We start from the raw sequence: 14,035 nt of genomic DNA, 5'->3' as shown, positions 1-14,035 counted from the left end.
TCAAAAACTGGCCGATTTCGATCATTCTGTCACCATTAGAAAGGTAATTTGTCTGTGAACAACATAGGCTATATTTTTTAATTTCACGCGGACAAAGCCGCGAGCGAAAGTCGGTATGGATGTTTGTTACTGATCTACAGAACGGGTTAACGGATCTCAATTGGCACAGATGTTGAACATAGTTTGAAAACACGATATCACGATTCAATATTAAACCAATAAAATTCAAGAGTGAATAAAATTAGATTTCTTGCTTTTGAAATTACTAGATAACGGTTATTGTTATGATTCTAACGAATTTCCAAACATTTTAATTTTCGTAAATGTCATTCTTGACACCAACTTGACACTTTAGTGACATTCAGGTTTAAACGTTTCCATTGTAAAAACGAAAAACACATAAAACCTCTGTGCGAATATGTTTTTGCACTTGTAACCCTATTAACTATAACTATAACTTTTACGATAACCAGCGATTCGATGCAACTCACCCTAAAATCAATAATTTTATTTAACAAGCGGAGATACAACTATGTAGTATATGTAAGAATTTAAAAATATTTGCATTCTAAATGTACAATTGAATGTCGTTAGCATCGCTAAATATAGTCGCCTCCCACGCTTCTGCTGCATTAATTGCTCACAATAATTATTTTTAACTTCAAGTATGTGTTATTTGATACATCTTGTTAATGAGATAAAGTATCAAGAACATGTAATCCTACTATAACGTTTAATGTAAACAAGAAAGGATCTAGAAGTGTTTTGCCTAAATCAGTAGTTTTAACTTTCAATTAAGCTTTAAAGGACTTTTTAAAAAACTCCAAAAATTTAAAAATGTTACCCAAATCTTTAGCAAAATAATTAGTATTCTACAAAACAGATGTTTTAAAATACCTTGCCCTTACAAGTCTGCAAAGATGCTCAGATTATCTCAGCAAATATTTACCGTTCACTTACGTAGCTTCCTATCGTTTTATCTTTGTCAAACATCTTTGAGATTATGGTAAAATTGTGCACACATCTCAAGGGTAAATTCTGTTAATTTGGGATTTAGATAACTACTGCGAACATTTTCAATATTTATTTTATCTAAATGTACTAATTATCATTCTCTGCTGCAATGCTGTAAAAAGATCCAACAATCTCTTTAGAAAAAATACGACGCCTAGTCTTTCAACTTGCAATATTATTGATAACAAATTTTGTCTATTATTATTTGGCAGGCGCCGTTTTACACGTTGGGTGTAGTTACCGTTTTTGTTAACCTTGAGGAATTGATTTCAGATGTATGGTCGCTATCAACGCGACCTCAGCGAAGCGGCCAGAGAAGAAGCTAGAAGACTAAGAAGATTAAGGAAAAGAAGAAGAAAAGACGATAAGTTGCGGCAGAAGGAGCTAGAAGCGACTGGGAAACACAGGCCAAGGGGAAAAGTGTTTAAAGTATTAGGTAAATATCTTGCTGAACTTTTATATAATATTATATTTATGTTTATTTTTTTATGTTGTTTTTACGCTACATAAAATTTAGTAACGTGAAGTTGTTGTTTATATAATACTTTTGCAATAGCTAATATAAGTCGTAAACAACGCGATGTTTCTTGAATTATTTCAAGAAACATCGCGTTAAAAATCAATAATATGAAGTTAAAAATCAATAATATGAAGTGCGTTCCAGGTTACATATGGAGGCACACGTTTGCACGGCTCGGCGAGGACTGGGTCTTCCTGGCGTTGCTGGGCATCATCATGGCAGTCCTCAACTTCGCTATGGACAGGGGCATTGCGGTCTGCAATAATGGTCAGTAAATGAAGATATTAAATAATCCTTAAATAAGACTCGAGGGAATAGAGAACTAAATGACACACGTCAAAATCAAGTTACAATGGAATTTTCATACAAAACCTCCATACAAACACGCAAAAAACATTCGGATTAGTCTGGTAACTAATAGTTATTGTTTACTTACTTTTTATGTTTTATTTTTTCATGCTGCTTTGCTTGCTAAGAGGTAATGTATTTTTAACCTACTATAAGATCTGAAAACCGTAACCCCTTAGAGCGGGCACACCTTTGACTGAACTATCGCATAACTGTTGTGCGATTGTCGATTGTTTCGCAGCGTTCAACTGTTTAGTTGCAAAACTAAAATTCGAGTAGTATAACCTCCATATAAGCTCATAGGAATCAAAGTGCGACAAAACAGTTGTGCGATAGTTTAGTTTTATACAGTGCTTACACATTTTGTTACAAGTTGTGTTTATATTTACAGCTCGTATGTGGATGTACAGCGAACTAGCGACATCTACCTTCAGCCAGTACGTGGCGTGGGTGTCTCTGCCAGTTTGCCTCATATTATTTGCAGCTGGCTTCGTGCATATCGTTGCAGCACAGAGCATAGGTCGGTGGATAAGTTATATACTGACTTCTATGAATGGACACACATTACTAGCTTTCGCCCGTAACTCCGCGTGGAATTAAAACTAAAATAAGTAGCCTATGTGTTCTTTCAGATTATCTACGTCTATGCCAAATTTCATCGAGATCCGTTAAGTCTTTTGGTTACAAACTCTTACAAACAACCATCCAATCTAAACTTTTGCATTTATAATACATTTGATATTAGTAAGAAGCAAGATAAATAATTAACTGACAATAACATCAGGCGTATAATAGAAAGAAACAATATCTATCTTTTTCAAGCTTAAGTATAAGTTTTTGGCACGTTCTGTTTTTTTTTTTAGGATCCGGTATCCCGGAGATGAAGACCATACTCCGAGGAGTTCATCTCAAAGAGTACTTGACCTTCAGAGCTCTCATCTCCAAGGTGATAGGTCTCACAGCCACTCTTGGATCCGGTCTACCGCTGGGTAAAGAGGTGAGTTTTTTTCTTTCGTTTAAAATTGTTTTTAAATTAACAAAAATGTATCGACGAGGATGGGATTCGAACCCACGCGTGCAGAGCACATTGGATTAGCAGTCCAACGCCTTAACCACTCGGCCACCTCGTCTTCTGCAGACTGTACCAAACTTGAATACTGTTTGAATTTATTCATTCAGAACAGACGGCTATAAATTATTCCGTTTTATGCAAATAACTTTTATTGGAATACATTTACTTTAATCAAACATGCAATATTCTAATGAAATGTCTGCTCTAATGTGCTGTTACTCGCGATTTCGTCTACGTAGAATTTAAAAAAAAAAGTTGTATAAAACATAGCCTATGTTACTCAACGATAACGTAGTTTTTTATTGGTGAAATATTTTTTGAAATTAGCCGAGTAGTTTTTGAGTTGTTTCAATATGCACAAAAATCAAAAAAAAAATAAAAATCTTTCCTCTTAATAATATTAGTAAAGATTATAGTTTGAAATATTATAAATAGTGTACACGTGGGAAAAACATTAATTTACTTATTCTCATTTAAATTGATTATTTAAAAAAAATATTTGCTTGAATTCTATCTCCTCAATTACGCCAGTTACATTAAGCTAGTACTCCAGTAATTTACTGGAATAATGTAACCCAGGTATTATCTCCAGGGTCCGTCAGTACACATTGCGTCAATGGTGGCAACATTACTGTCAAAATTGGTGACAAAATTTCAAGGTATCTATAGCAATGAATCTCGGACCTCGGACATGCTAGCTGCGGCCTGCGCTGTCGGTGTTGCCTCATGCTTTGCTGCACCAGTTGGAGGTAACCTATTATAATACTAGAATACTAGAATTTACTAGAAAAGTAATTAGCCTATGTCTTCTTCCAGATTATATTCTACATCTATGCCTTTCATCGATATCCGTTCAGTAGTTTTGGTTACAAACTCTAACAAACATCCATCTAAACTTATAAAATGTTACTTTATTGTTTACATGTGTCAAACAATCAATAGCAAATGTCAAAATACCAATTACCTTACTATGGCAATTTTGCTTTCTTGATGTTGGCAGCAACTTATGGTCTCTTTCCCACATTAGGGTTTTTATCCAAAATATTAACCCCTAAGTTTAATGGCGTGAAAATATATAGCCTAAAGCGTGACATATGTGTAGGGCTTTTTAATAAAAAAAGAATTATTTATAAACATGCTGTAATTGCTGACATTTTGGGCAATAAAGAAGTGTGTGTTTACGCTTTATTATAATAAGTATAGATCGATAGGTAACTAGCTGTTCCTAGCTATTACAAAAAAAATATTTTATTGTTTATATTCTATTCGATATTCAAATGCTTAATAATAACAATTACCGTTACCATGGCAATTTTCATTCTTTGCTGTTATTGGTTTATAGTTTTTGTCCCTTACTCGCACGACAATTTTTTTTATTTTATTCACACCCTAAATTAAATACCGTAAAAATTTATAGCCTATAGCGTAATGTAAGTATTTAAAAATATGCTGTGATTGCTGACATCCTATAAAGAAGCTTTGTTATGATAGCATATATTGCCGTCTCTTTCTAATGTATAGAGATTGAAAGAGATGACTATATGTTTCCAGGTGTGCTCTTCTCGATAGAAGTAACGACAACATATTTCGCGGTTCGGAATTATTGGCGTGGATTCTTCGCCGCGTGTTGCAGTGCTATTGTAAGTTATATACAAAACTAGCTTTCGCCCGCGACTCCGTTCGCGTGGAATTTAATGTGTTTTTTTTCTATGTGTTCTTTCAGACTATTCTCTATATCTATGTCAATTTCGTCAAGAGCCGTTTTGCAGTTTAGGCTACAAACTCTTACAAACATCCATCCATCTAAACTTTCGAATTTATAATATTAGGAAGATAACAATATTTAGGGCCTGTCCCACAAATTGTAAATTGTCTGAAACAATCGAATGTGTAAAATATGTGATGGAAGTAACGGATTTTAGTACTCTATCTAACAGTGACGTCATTCGTAAGCTATCTGAGCCTCTATCAGCCAGTTTCCACTGGCCCTTAGTATTAAAATTTATTATTTCTTATATGGTTTAATGGAAAAGTCCTAAAATCAATTTATTCATTCATTCATATTCCAATTATCTTAGAACTATCTATTGCTCGTGACATCGTCAAAATAAAAAAAAAAAAACATAAAAATAAAAAGCAAAGCCTATGTTACTCACTGATAACGTAGCTTTTTAATGGTGAAATATTTTTTTAAATCAGTCTCGTAGTTTTTGAGTTATTTCAATACATACAAAAATACAAATTTTTCCTCTTTATAACATTATGTTAGCTTTTTAACTATTTTGATGTATTCTGTACTCTTGAAGGTTATTTAGTCTGTGCTATAAATCAATGTCATTGGTCATAGTTTGAAATAACGATATAACTTTGTAATGGTGATCTAAAGCGTTTTTTAAAATATTTATGTCATGGTTTTAAAATGTAATTGTGCTTGTTATGTTAATAATCGGAGAGTAGTCGGATGTCAAAAATAAGGGTGTTGCATTAGCTCAACGACACGACGGCAATGTTGGTAAGGTTATTTTGTGCAAATTGGAAGAAAACATAAGAGGTAATGAAGACTATATTTATTAAGTCATAACATGGCTGTGACGCCCATAATTAGTATTCGAAATGTAATTGATTGTCCGATTTTTGTACTTCCTGCAGATGTTCCGGCTGCTGTCGGTGTGGTCGGGCGCGCTGCCGACGGTGAAGCCGCTGTTCCCCACCAACCTGCCCCAGGACTTCCCCTTCGACCCTCAGGAGTTCGCCGTCTTCGTCTTATTGGGGTAAGCAGAACAAGAAATTAGAAAATTTAAATTTCGCAGAATTATATCATACTAATATAAATACGAAAGTTTAGATGGATGTTTGTTAGTTTGTAGCCTAAAGTACTGAACGGATTTCGATGAAATTTGGTACAGATGTAGAGGATAGTCTGGAAGAATATATATATATGAACTTTATAAATAATGTTTTCAAAATAACTTATTATAAATCGACTAGCTTTGTCCCTCGACTCCGTCTGCGGGAAATTAAAAAAACAGTTCATCTTCTATGACAATCATCGAGATCCGTTCAGCAGTTTAGGTAAACTCTAACAAACATCCATCTAAATATTCGTACTGACTAATATTATAAATAATTTTTAATGGAATGGATGGATGTTACAAGTAGCATAAATTACAGAACACATCGCAATGAAGTTAAGTAAATATGTAGAGCATAGTCTGGAAGAACACATATTTACTTTTTTTTGAATTCCACGCGGACGGAGTAAGATGTTTCCAGGGCCATGTATGTATGGATGTTGCAGCATCGTGAGCGGGCTGCTGTCGGCGCTGTGGGTGTTCCTGCACCGCCAGTACGTGCTCTTCATGAGGAACACCAAGACCCTCAGCAACTTCCTGCAGAAGAAGTACGTTGCACAGATTACTTAAACTGGTGACTTAAAAATTTCGGTTTTGGGAAAGTTTTGGTCAAAATTTTGCATAATTTATAGCTTTCTGGAATTTTTATACGTTCATGAGTCAATTTTAATAAAAAAATTGTTATTTTTCTTCCGTCTATTAAGAACCCCTGTACATGCAAAAAACACACTAAACTTCAATACATAATCGTAAATGAGTTTATTATCTTTTTAATTTTTTGTCTCTGTCTGTCTTGCTATATAAATAACCTAAAACTAGCTAGACAGAGACAAAATAATTTAAAAAGTGTTACAGTAGAACTTCGATAAATTAAAGTCCAAGGGAAACACAAAATATTTTAAGTTATCAAGGGTCTATGTTGTAGAGGTTTTAGGCTCTGATGGGAAGGGAACATATTATTTTGAAGTTATAAAGATTTTTAAGTTATCAAGGTTCTACTGTTTATTGTATTTCGACCTAAACGGAGATGTACTCCAAAATTTCGACTATTTCCGTTAAAAACCAGTTTCTTCGAAAACCAACTTAAAATTAAACACGTAATTAAGTTATTTCTGAAGTGTACAAGTGTAGGAATACGAAGTATCTGGTATGTGCAGCCGCTTCATCTACCCCGGCGTGATGACGCTGGCGGTGATGTCGGTGCTGTTCCCGCCCGGCATCGGCAGGTTCATGGCCGCCGACCTCGGCAACCAGGAACAGGTACGTAAACACGACTAACTCCGAATAGTCCCGAATAGCTCCGAATAGTCCCGAATAGTCCCGAATAGCTCCGAATAGTCCCGAATAGCTCTGAATAGTCCCGAATAGCTCCGAATAGTCCCGAATAGTCCCGAATAGCTCCGAATAGACCTGAATAGCCTCGAATAGCCCCAAATAGCTCCTATTAGCTCCGAATAGACCCGAATAGTCCCGAATAGCTACGAATAGTCCCAAATAGCCCCGAATAGTCTCGAAAGATCCGGAAATAGTACTGCAATATCGAGTAATTCGCACTATATTAACAGACGTTTAAGAAATGTAGATTAGGCCTAGTGAATAACATTTTTCACCGGTGGTTTCTCTGAAAGGTACTATGTCGTCAAATTTAGTGCCACCTCATGTCTTGTATTGGACATGTTATAAAACAATTCCAAAATTATAATAAGCTCCATCTTTTGTTATGAAATAAACTAGCTGTTGCTCGCGACTTTGTCCACTTGGAATTAAAAAACAGTAGGAAAAGCCTATGTTACTAGTAACATAGCTTTTTAATAGTAAAAGAAATTTTGAAATCGGCCCAGTAGGCTTTGGATTACTTCAAGAAAATATCGATAGACATAAAGCAGTAAGCTTTGACTCCCTAAGTAGACTTCGTAATGCTGAAGTTAGCTGGTGATGGTATTCTGCAGGTGCTGTCGATGATGGCCAACTTCACGTGGACCGACGAGCTGTCTGCGGAGCAGGCGGCTGTGGTCTCCCACTGGCAGACCCCGGAGGTGGACATCTTCGGGTGTCTCTGTATATATTTTGCTTCCATTGTAAGTAAACATGTTGTATAGACTGAGTTGGCACGTCGGGTACTACAGTAGTCTTATAACTGACGTGCCAACTCACGAGACACTTATTTTAACTATCTTTTGCCCACGATTTCGTCTGCTCGGAATTAAAATATAGCCGATGTTCTTCAGTGATTGTATAGGTTTGTAATAGTTAAATAATTTTTGTAATCGGTTAAGTAGTTTTTATGTTTATATGTTCCAAATAATTCATCATCTCCTTGCCTTATCCTACTCCTGTAGGGTCGACGCACCGGGTTTCGTCCTCCAAAGTACACTATCATCCGTCATCTCAGTCATCACTCCCTTCTTGATCATGTCACCTTTCACGCAATCCATCCATCTCTTTCTAGGTCTACCTCTACCGGTGTACCTCCACATTCATAACTAACATCCTCCTTGTTACATGCGATTCATACCTTCTCATAACATGCCCCCACTCTAATCTTTTACTCCTTATTTTCTCAACCACTGGGGCTACTCTCAAACTTGGTATGTTCCAAATAATTGCATAAAATATATTTATAATACCAAAGGTTTTATTTCAAAGTAAAACGCACATTTTTATTTAAAACTTCTCTGAGATATCTAACTTATTGACTAAATAAGTAGCAATTTTACTATTTACACAGCTGATTGATTCACTTGTAACTAAATATTGATAAGTACCAATATTTTACGATACAATAGTAAAAGGTGACAGCTCGTATAATAAGTGTTTTAACGATAAATCTAGGAAAACACTCAAATGATCTTCAAACTAATTTATACCTTATTCCTTACCGTTAAAGTTGAATTTCGAATTTTTTTTTTAATCTGATCAGATTCGTTAATCTTCAACTAACAGAGGAAAGGATATTTCCTCTTCCAATGCATTTAAAATTCCCCTTCAATATTGTGATTCCAGTTCTTCCTGAGCATGGTGTCGTGCACGTTGCCCGTCCCGGCGGGCATCTTCGTGCCCGCCTTCAAGATGGGCGCGGCGCTCGGCCGACTGACGGGCGAAATCATGCACTACTTCTGCCCGCTCGGCGTCGCCTACGGAGGGCACATACAGAAAATATTGCCCGGTCTGTATTAAAATATAACGTAAAAGTTTTTTTTAGCACTAGCTTTCGCCCGCTACTCCGTTCGAGTGAAATAAAATACAACAAATGTAGCCTATGTGTTCCAGACTATCCTCTACATCTGTACCAAATTTTATTAAAATCCGTTCAGTCATTTAGGCTACAAACTCTAACAAACATCCATCTAAACTTTCGCATTTATAATATTAATAAGATTATGATATTAATCGATTTTTTTAAAACACTAGATCTAATCTAAATCTTGATTTTTCATATAGAATCAAATGGGGGCAATTGAATGGCAAAAACACCAAGGTGGTTTGTTTGGTTATTTAGGGTAATCACCCCCTTTTTAGACGCTAAAATAGTAATAAAAAGTGTTATTTCAGGTGGGTACGCGATGGTGGGCGCGGCCGCGTTCACCGGCGCGGTCACACACACCGTCTCCACCATCGTCATCGTCAGCGAGATGACCGGACAGGTTCGCGGCGCTTACATAACTTCTATACTATTATAATAAACCGTAAACACTTCTTTGTTGCCTAACATGTCAGCAATTACACCATATTTTTGAATAATTCTTCGTTTAATAAAAAGCCCAACACTTACGTCACGCTTTAGGCTATATATTTTAACGCAATTAAACTTAGGGGGTAAATATTTTGGATAAAACTCTAATAGGAAAGAGACCATAAGTTGCTGGCAACATCAAGGAAGCAAGATTGTCAAGGTTTGTCATGTCATTTTGACATTTGCTATTGATAATTTAACATATGTAAACAAAATAATACAATTTACATAATTTCATGCGGGTGTAATCGCATGGGAACAGCTAGTAACATTTTAAAGACTGGCTGTTGGTCGCGACTTCGCCCGCATGAAATTAAAAAAAATAGTAAAAATGCAGCCTATGTTACTCAGTAATAATATTTATTTAACATTTGGAAAACTCATAGCCTAGATTAACCTAGGTAACTAAAATAGATAACTATGGGCCAATAAAAAGTTTTCACTTGTAACAGTCTATATTTTTTAAGAGTGTTAAAATCTTTGAAATCTGCCCAGTAGTTTTTACGCGAATCGAATACATACGATACAAATCTTTTTTTCTTTATATTAGTATAGATTTAAATTATTTATAATGATTTTATACACAGGTGACGCACATCCTGCCCATGATGGCGGCAGTGCTGGCGGCCAACGCCACCGCCTCGCTGCTGCAGCCCTCCTGCTTCGACAGCATCATACTCATCAAGAAGCTGCCCTACCTGCCCGACCTGCTCTCCTCCGCCAGCCGTGAGGATCATTCACTAATTCGCACAATCGTAAAAAAAACCATTAACTGTTAAGAAAATCAGACAACACTAGAACATTAGCATAGACGTCCCTTCCCTATCTGACAGCTGTCAAATTTAGACGTAGGCCGCCATTTTGGCGGAATCAAAAACCTAAGTCTAATTTAGTTATATTCTTACAGTTATTTTATTGTCCTTGTCAAAACATACCCTCATAATTCAATCGTAAGCAAAATTTACTCATTTGGTGGTAGACATTTTATAAATGTCCAAATCGTAATAAAAATCGTTCATTCACTCAATCATAATCTCATTCGTTCACTCATTTGATTGTAATTTAAAATTTTAGTCATCATTCACTGCTAAATATAGGCCAAATTACAAATATAAAAATTGTAACAATTCATTCACTATCATAACCTATTTCGTTCATTCATTCAATCTAAACACTTTTAAAAATACAATTCATTAACTCAATCGTAAACAAATCATTACACTTATTCAATATTTAATACTTTCGTAATAATTTCGATTAAATTCGCTGGTTATTCGAATAAAAACCTTTATTTACATGATTACGTAATACAAAATGATTTATAGCCGTCTGTTCTGAATGAATAAATTCAAACAGTATGTAATTTTGGTACAATCTGCAGAAGACGAGGTGGCCGAGTGGTTAAGGCGTTGGACTGCTAATCCAATGTGCTCTGCACGCGTGGGTTCGAATCCCATCCTCGTCGATACATTTTTGTTTAAAACTTATTTCAAAACTTCAAATTGTAACAAAAACTTTATTTCGATATAAATAAAAAAAATCCTAAAAATAATGTCTATGCAAACCGAAATTATAATTTTTGAAACACTAGAAATTTTACTTAGAATTCATTTTTATTATTAATATAAGGCGGAATATTGAAACGACATTGAAATATGTAAAAGCATCTTAAAATGTCACACTTAATAATTTTTGATTTCCGTTAGGTTTTTAACGGCGTTTACGTTCGTTTCAGTAATGGGCCTTTAGAATGTATTTTTTCTTATTTACGTAAGTGTATGTGCAGGTATGTACGACATCTGCGTGGAGGACTTCATGGTGCGCGACGTCAAGTACATCTGGAACCGCATGACCTTCCAGCAGCTCAAAGACATACTCAAGGAAAATAAGGTATTCAATAATTATCAAATGCATTTAATGCTTAGTTCATACTCGGACAATACAGTTGGACAGTTGACTCACTGGCGCCTGTCACTGTCAACAATGCACCATTGATTGCCAATCCAGTTAATAAATGCTACTGACAAACAAAATTAGCTTAATGTGAACCGTTCATAACTGTTCAATTATTTAATTTTTAAGTTAAAAAGTAGTAAAAATAAGGCGTAAAGACGGCTGTTAATCATACTAAGTGATACAAATCCAATAACAAATAAATTGTGTTAATTGATTAATAATATAATTAATTAATGGAATAATTAGTTAAATTAATTAATCAATTAATTAATTATTTAGATTATTATTTTTGTCAACTAGTCAAATTATTCGTATTCCAGACAATCAAGAGTTTCCCCCTGGTGGACAGCCCGACTTCCATGGTGCTGCTGGGGTCCATCCACCGCTGGGAGCTGGTGAAGGTGATAGAGAAGGCGGTGGGGCGCGAGCGGCGGCTGCAGGTGGCCGCGCTGTGGCACCGCGAGGCGGAGCTGCGCAGGAGGCACGAGGAGGCCAAGAAGGTCCGCCGCCCCTCCCGCTTTGAGGTCAGGCACTGCTCCACGCCCCGCCCCCTGCTTAATTAAGCATTCTGGTTAATTAAAACTTAATTATCAGGTGACGCCGGCACCAGATATGCTGCAGGTGCCGGGCACGGGGATGACCCGCGGCACCTCGCTCACTACCAATGACCAGGGTGGATTGATACCTGGTGAGCGTCTGTTCCTATTAATAATTAATTATGTCTACGTCAAAAATAAAAAAGAGGAAAGAATACTTAGATAAGTAAGGAAAAAGTTTATTCAAATACAATGAATATATTATGCATTTCTTGATCGATTTGAGTATGCCAGTCAAGTTTTTGACGTTACTGATCAACTGGAAAAATGTAAACCGCTTGTTATGGTAATGGGATGTATTCCAGCGCCCGGGCAGCTGTTCCGACCGAAGTCGATCCTGAAGAAGACGAACTCGTTCAGTGTGAGCCGCGGGCTGGTGGGGGGGGGCCACACGCCGCTCTCGCCGCAGCCCTCCGTCTACACCACCGTCACCGGCGCAGAGACCAGGTCTGTACAATACTATAAACTATAAAACATCAAATAATACTGTAAGAATCAAATATCCATTCAAATTCAAGACTCGTTAAATACTTGAATGAGAAAAATTTGAAAAACACTCACACTTATTTTTTTTATTAACCAACTTTAAAAAAGGGGAGGTTGTCAATTACATCGATGTTTTAATGCAAGTAAATCGATTACGCTACCATTTATGATCCATTTTGCGATATTATTTTTTTAATCTGCTGCGAAATGCCAACTTTTTCAGAATTTAAAAACTATCCGTTAGTTTTTGAGTTTTTAAAATCATACCAGAAGCTATAAACTTGTGTCTTAGTCGTCTTTCGTTTTATATTAAAATATTAGATTATTGATACACAAATTTATTTGAGTAACTACTGTATTTGTGCAGGATCCGTGCAGCATTCGAGGCCATCTTCAAGCGGTCGACGCTGCTGGCGGACGTGGAGGGCGGGCTGCCCGACCAGCTCGGCCCCGCCCTGCCGCGCAGCCCCTCCATCAACAAGAAAGTGCAACTGGTAACTATATCTATCATCATCATCAGCTCACTATACGTCCCCACCGAGGGGCTCGGAGCCTACCCTAAGTAAGGGTGACTAGGTCATAGTCAACCACGCTGGCCAAGTCGGGTTGGTTGACTTCACACATCTGTGAATTTCTTCGCCGATATGTGCAGGTATCACGATGTTTTCCTTCACCGTAAGAACGTCGGGTAAATTGTGTACATTTGAAAATTCGAAAACTCGAAAACCACATTGGTACAGCGGGATTCGAACCCAAGACCTGTAGATTACAAGTCAAGTGTTTAAACCACTGAGCCACCGACGCTCTACATTATACTAATATTATAAAGATGAAAGATTTCTATTTTTCTATATATACGATTCACGCAAAAACTACTGAGCTGATTTCAAATTTGAATTGAATTTGATTTGAATTCAACATTTTTCCAGCCCCGTGAACGTGTATGCGATATGTCGCCTGAAGACCAAAAAGCATGGGAGAGACTGGAGATGGCCAAGGAAATAGACTTCGACCGAATGTTGCAGATCGCCAGGAAGAGGGACATGGTATGCCGTCTACTTGAAACTTCATCATCACCAGCCCATATGTCCCCACTGAGGGGCTCGGAGCCTACCCTAAGGGTGACTAGGCTAAATACACTGCGGGTTGACTTCACACATATCTTTGAATTTCATCGCTGATAGAAACATCAAGTATTTCGGATAAATTATCTACATATGAGATTCGAAACCCAAAAACCTGTAGATTAAAAGTCAAGTGTCCAAACCCCCGAGACACCGACGCTCTTAGCTCTAGCTTAAACCTTATTTCCACTAAAATAAACATGCAACTAAAGTTTATTTTTATTCAGCATCCAGATGACCCGGAGTACGAGGATGAACATCTATACATCTGTCACATCGACCCTGCGCCCTTCCAGCTTGTAGAGAGAACCTCATTACTCAAGGTATTACCCTA

At 36.7% G+C, this 14,035-nt stretch overlaps 1 protein-coding gene and 2 non-coding genes across 3 annotated transcripts in view; 2 read left to right on the top strand and 1 right to left on the bottom strand.

The window, feature by feature from the left end:
• LOC106111431 (chloride channel protein 2) overlaps positions 1–14,035 on the top strand; it is a 49,459-nt gene that overhangs the window by 32,077 nt on the left and 3,347 nt on the right. The window contains exons 2-21 of the mRNA XM_013293522.1: positions 1,288–1,450; positions 1,679–1,801; positions 2,274–2,402; positions 2,746–2,879; positions 3,547–3,703; positions 4,506–4,594; positions 5,604–5,725; positions 6,253–6,354; positions 6,964–7,066; positions 7,756–7,884; positions 8,810–8,972; positions 9,359–9,450; positions 10,127–10,265; positions 11,326–11,429; positions 11,816–12,019; positions 12,090–12,183; positions 12,397–12,538; positions 12,945–13,071; positions 13,507–13,623; positions 13,929–14,024. Of these exons, the coding sequence (XP_013148976.1) occupies positions 1,288–1,450; positions 1,679–1,801; positions 2,274–2,402; positions 2,746–2,879; positions 3,547–3,703; positions 4,506–4,594; positions 5,604–5,725; positions 6,253–6,354; positions 6,964–7,066; positions 7,756–7,884; positions 8,810–8,972; positions 9,359–9,450; positions 10,127–10,265; positions 11,326–11,429; positions 11,816–12,019; positions 12,090–12,183; positions 12,397–12,538; positions 12,945–13,071; positions 13,507–13,623; positions 13,929–14,024 (2,529 nt within the window). The remainder of the gene's footprint in view (positions 1–1,287; positions 1,451–1,678; positions 1,802–2,273; positions 2,403–2,745; positions 2,880–3,546; positions 3,704–4,505; positions 4,595–5,603; positions 5,726–6,252; positions 6,355–6,963; positions 7,067–7,755; positions 7,885–8,809; positions 8,973–9,358; positions 9,451–10,126; positions 10,266–11,325; positions 11,430–11,815; positions 12,020–12,089; positions 12,184–12,396; positions 12,539–12,944; positions 13,072–13,506; positions 13,624–13,928; positions 14,025–14,035) is intronic.
• Trnas-gcu lies at positions 2,931–3,012 on the bottom strand. The gene has a single exon. It is a non-coding gene; the product is annotated as a tRNA-Ser (tRNA).
• Positions 10,923–11,004, top strand: Trnas-gcu. Its single transcript has one exon. It is a non-coding gene; the product is annotated as a tRNA-Ser (tRNA).

This window comes from Papilio polytes, unplaced genomic scaffold, assembly GCF_000836215.1.
Source record: "Papilio polytes unplaced genomic scaffold, Ppol_1.0 DF824169.1, whole genome shotgun sequence".
Taxonomy (NCBI): Eukaryota; Metazoa; Arthropoda; class Insecta; order Lepidoptera; family Papilionidae; genus Papilio; species Papilio polytes.
Note: the sequence above shows the minus strand (reverse complement) of the source record. Positions and strands in the feature narration are given on the sequence as shown.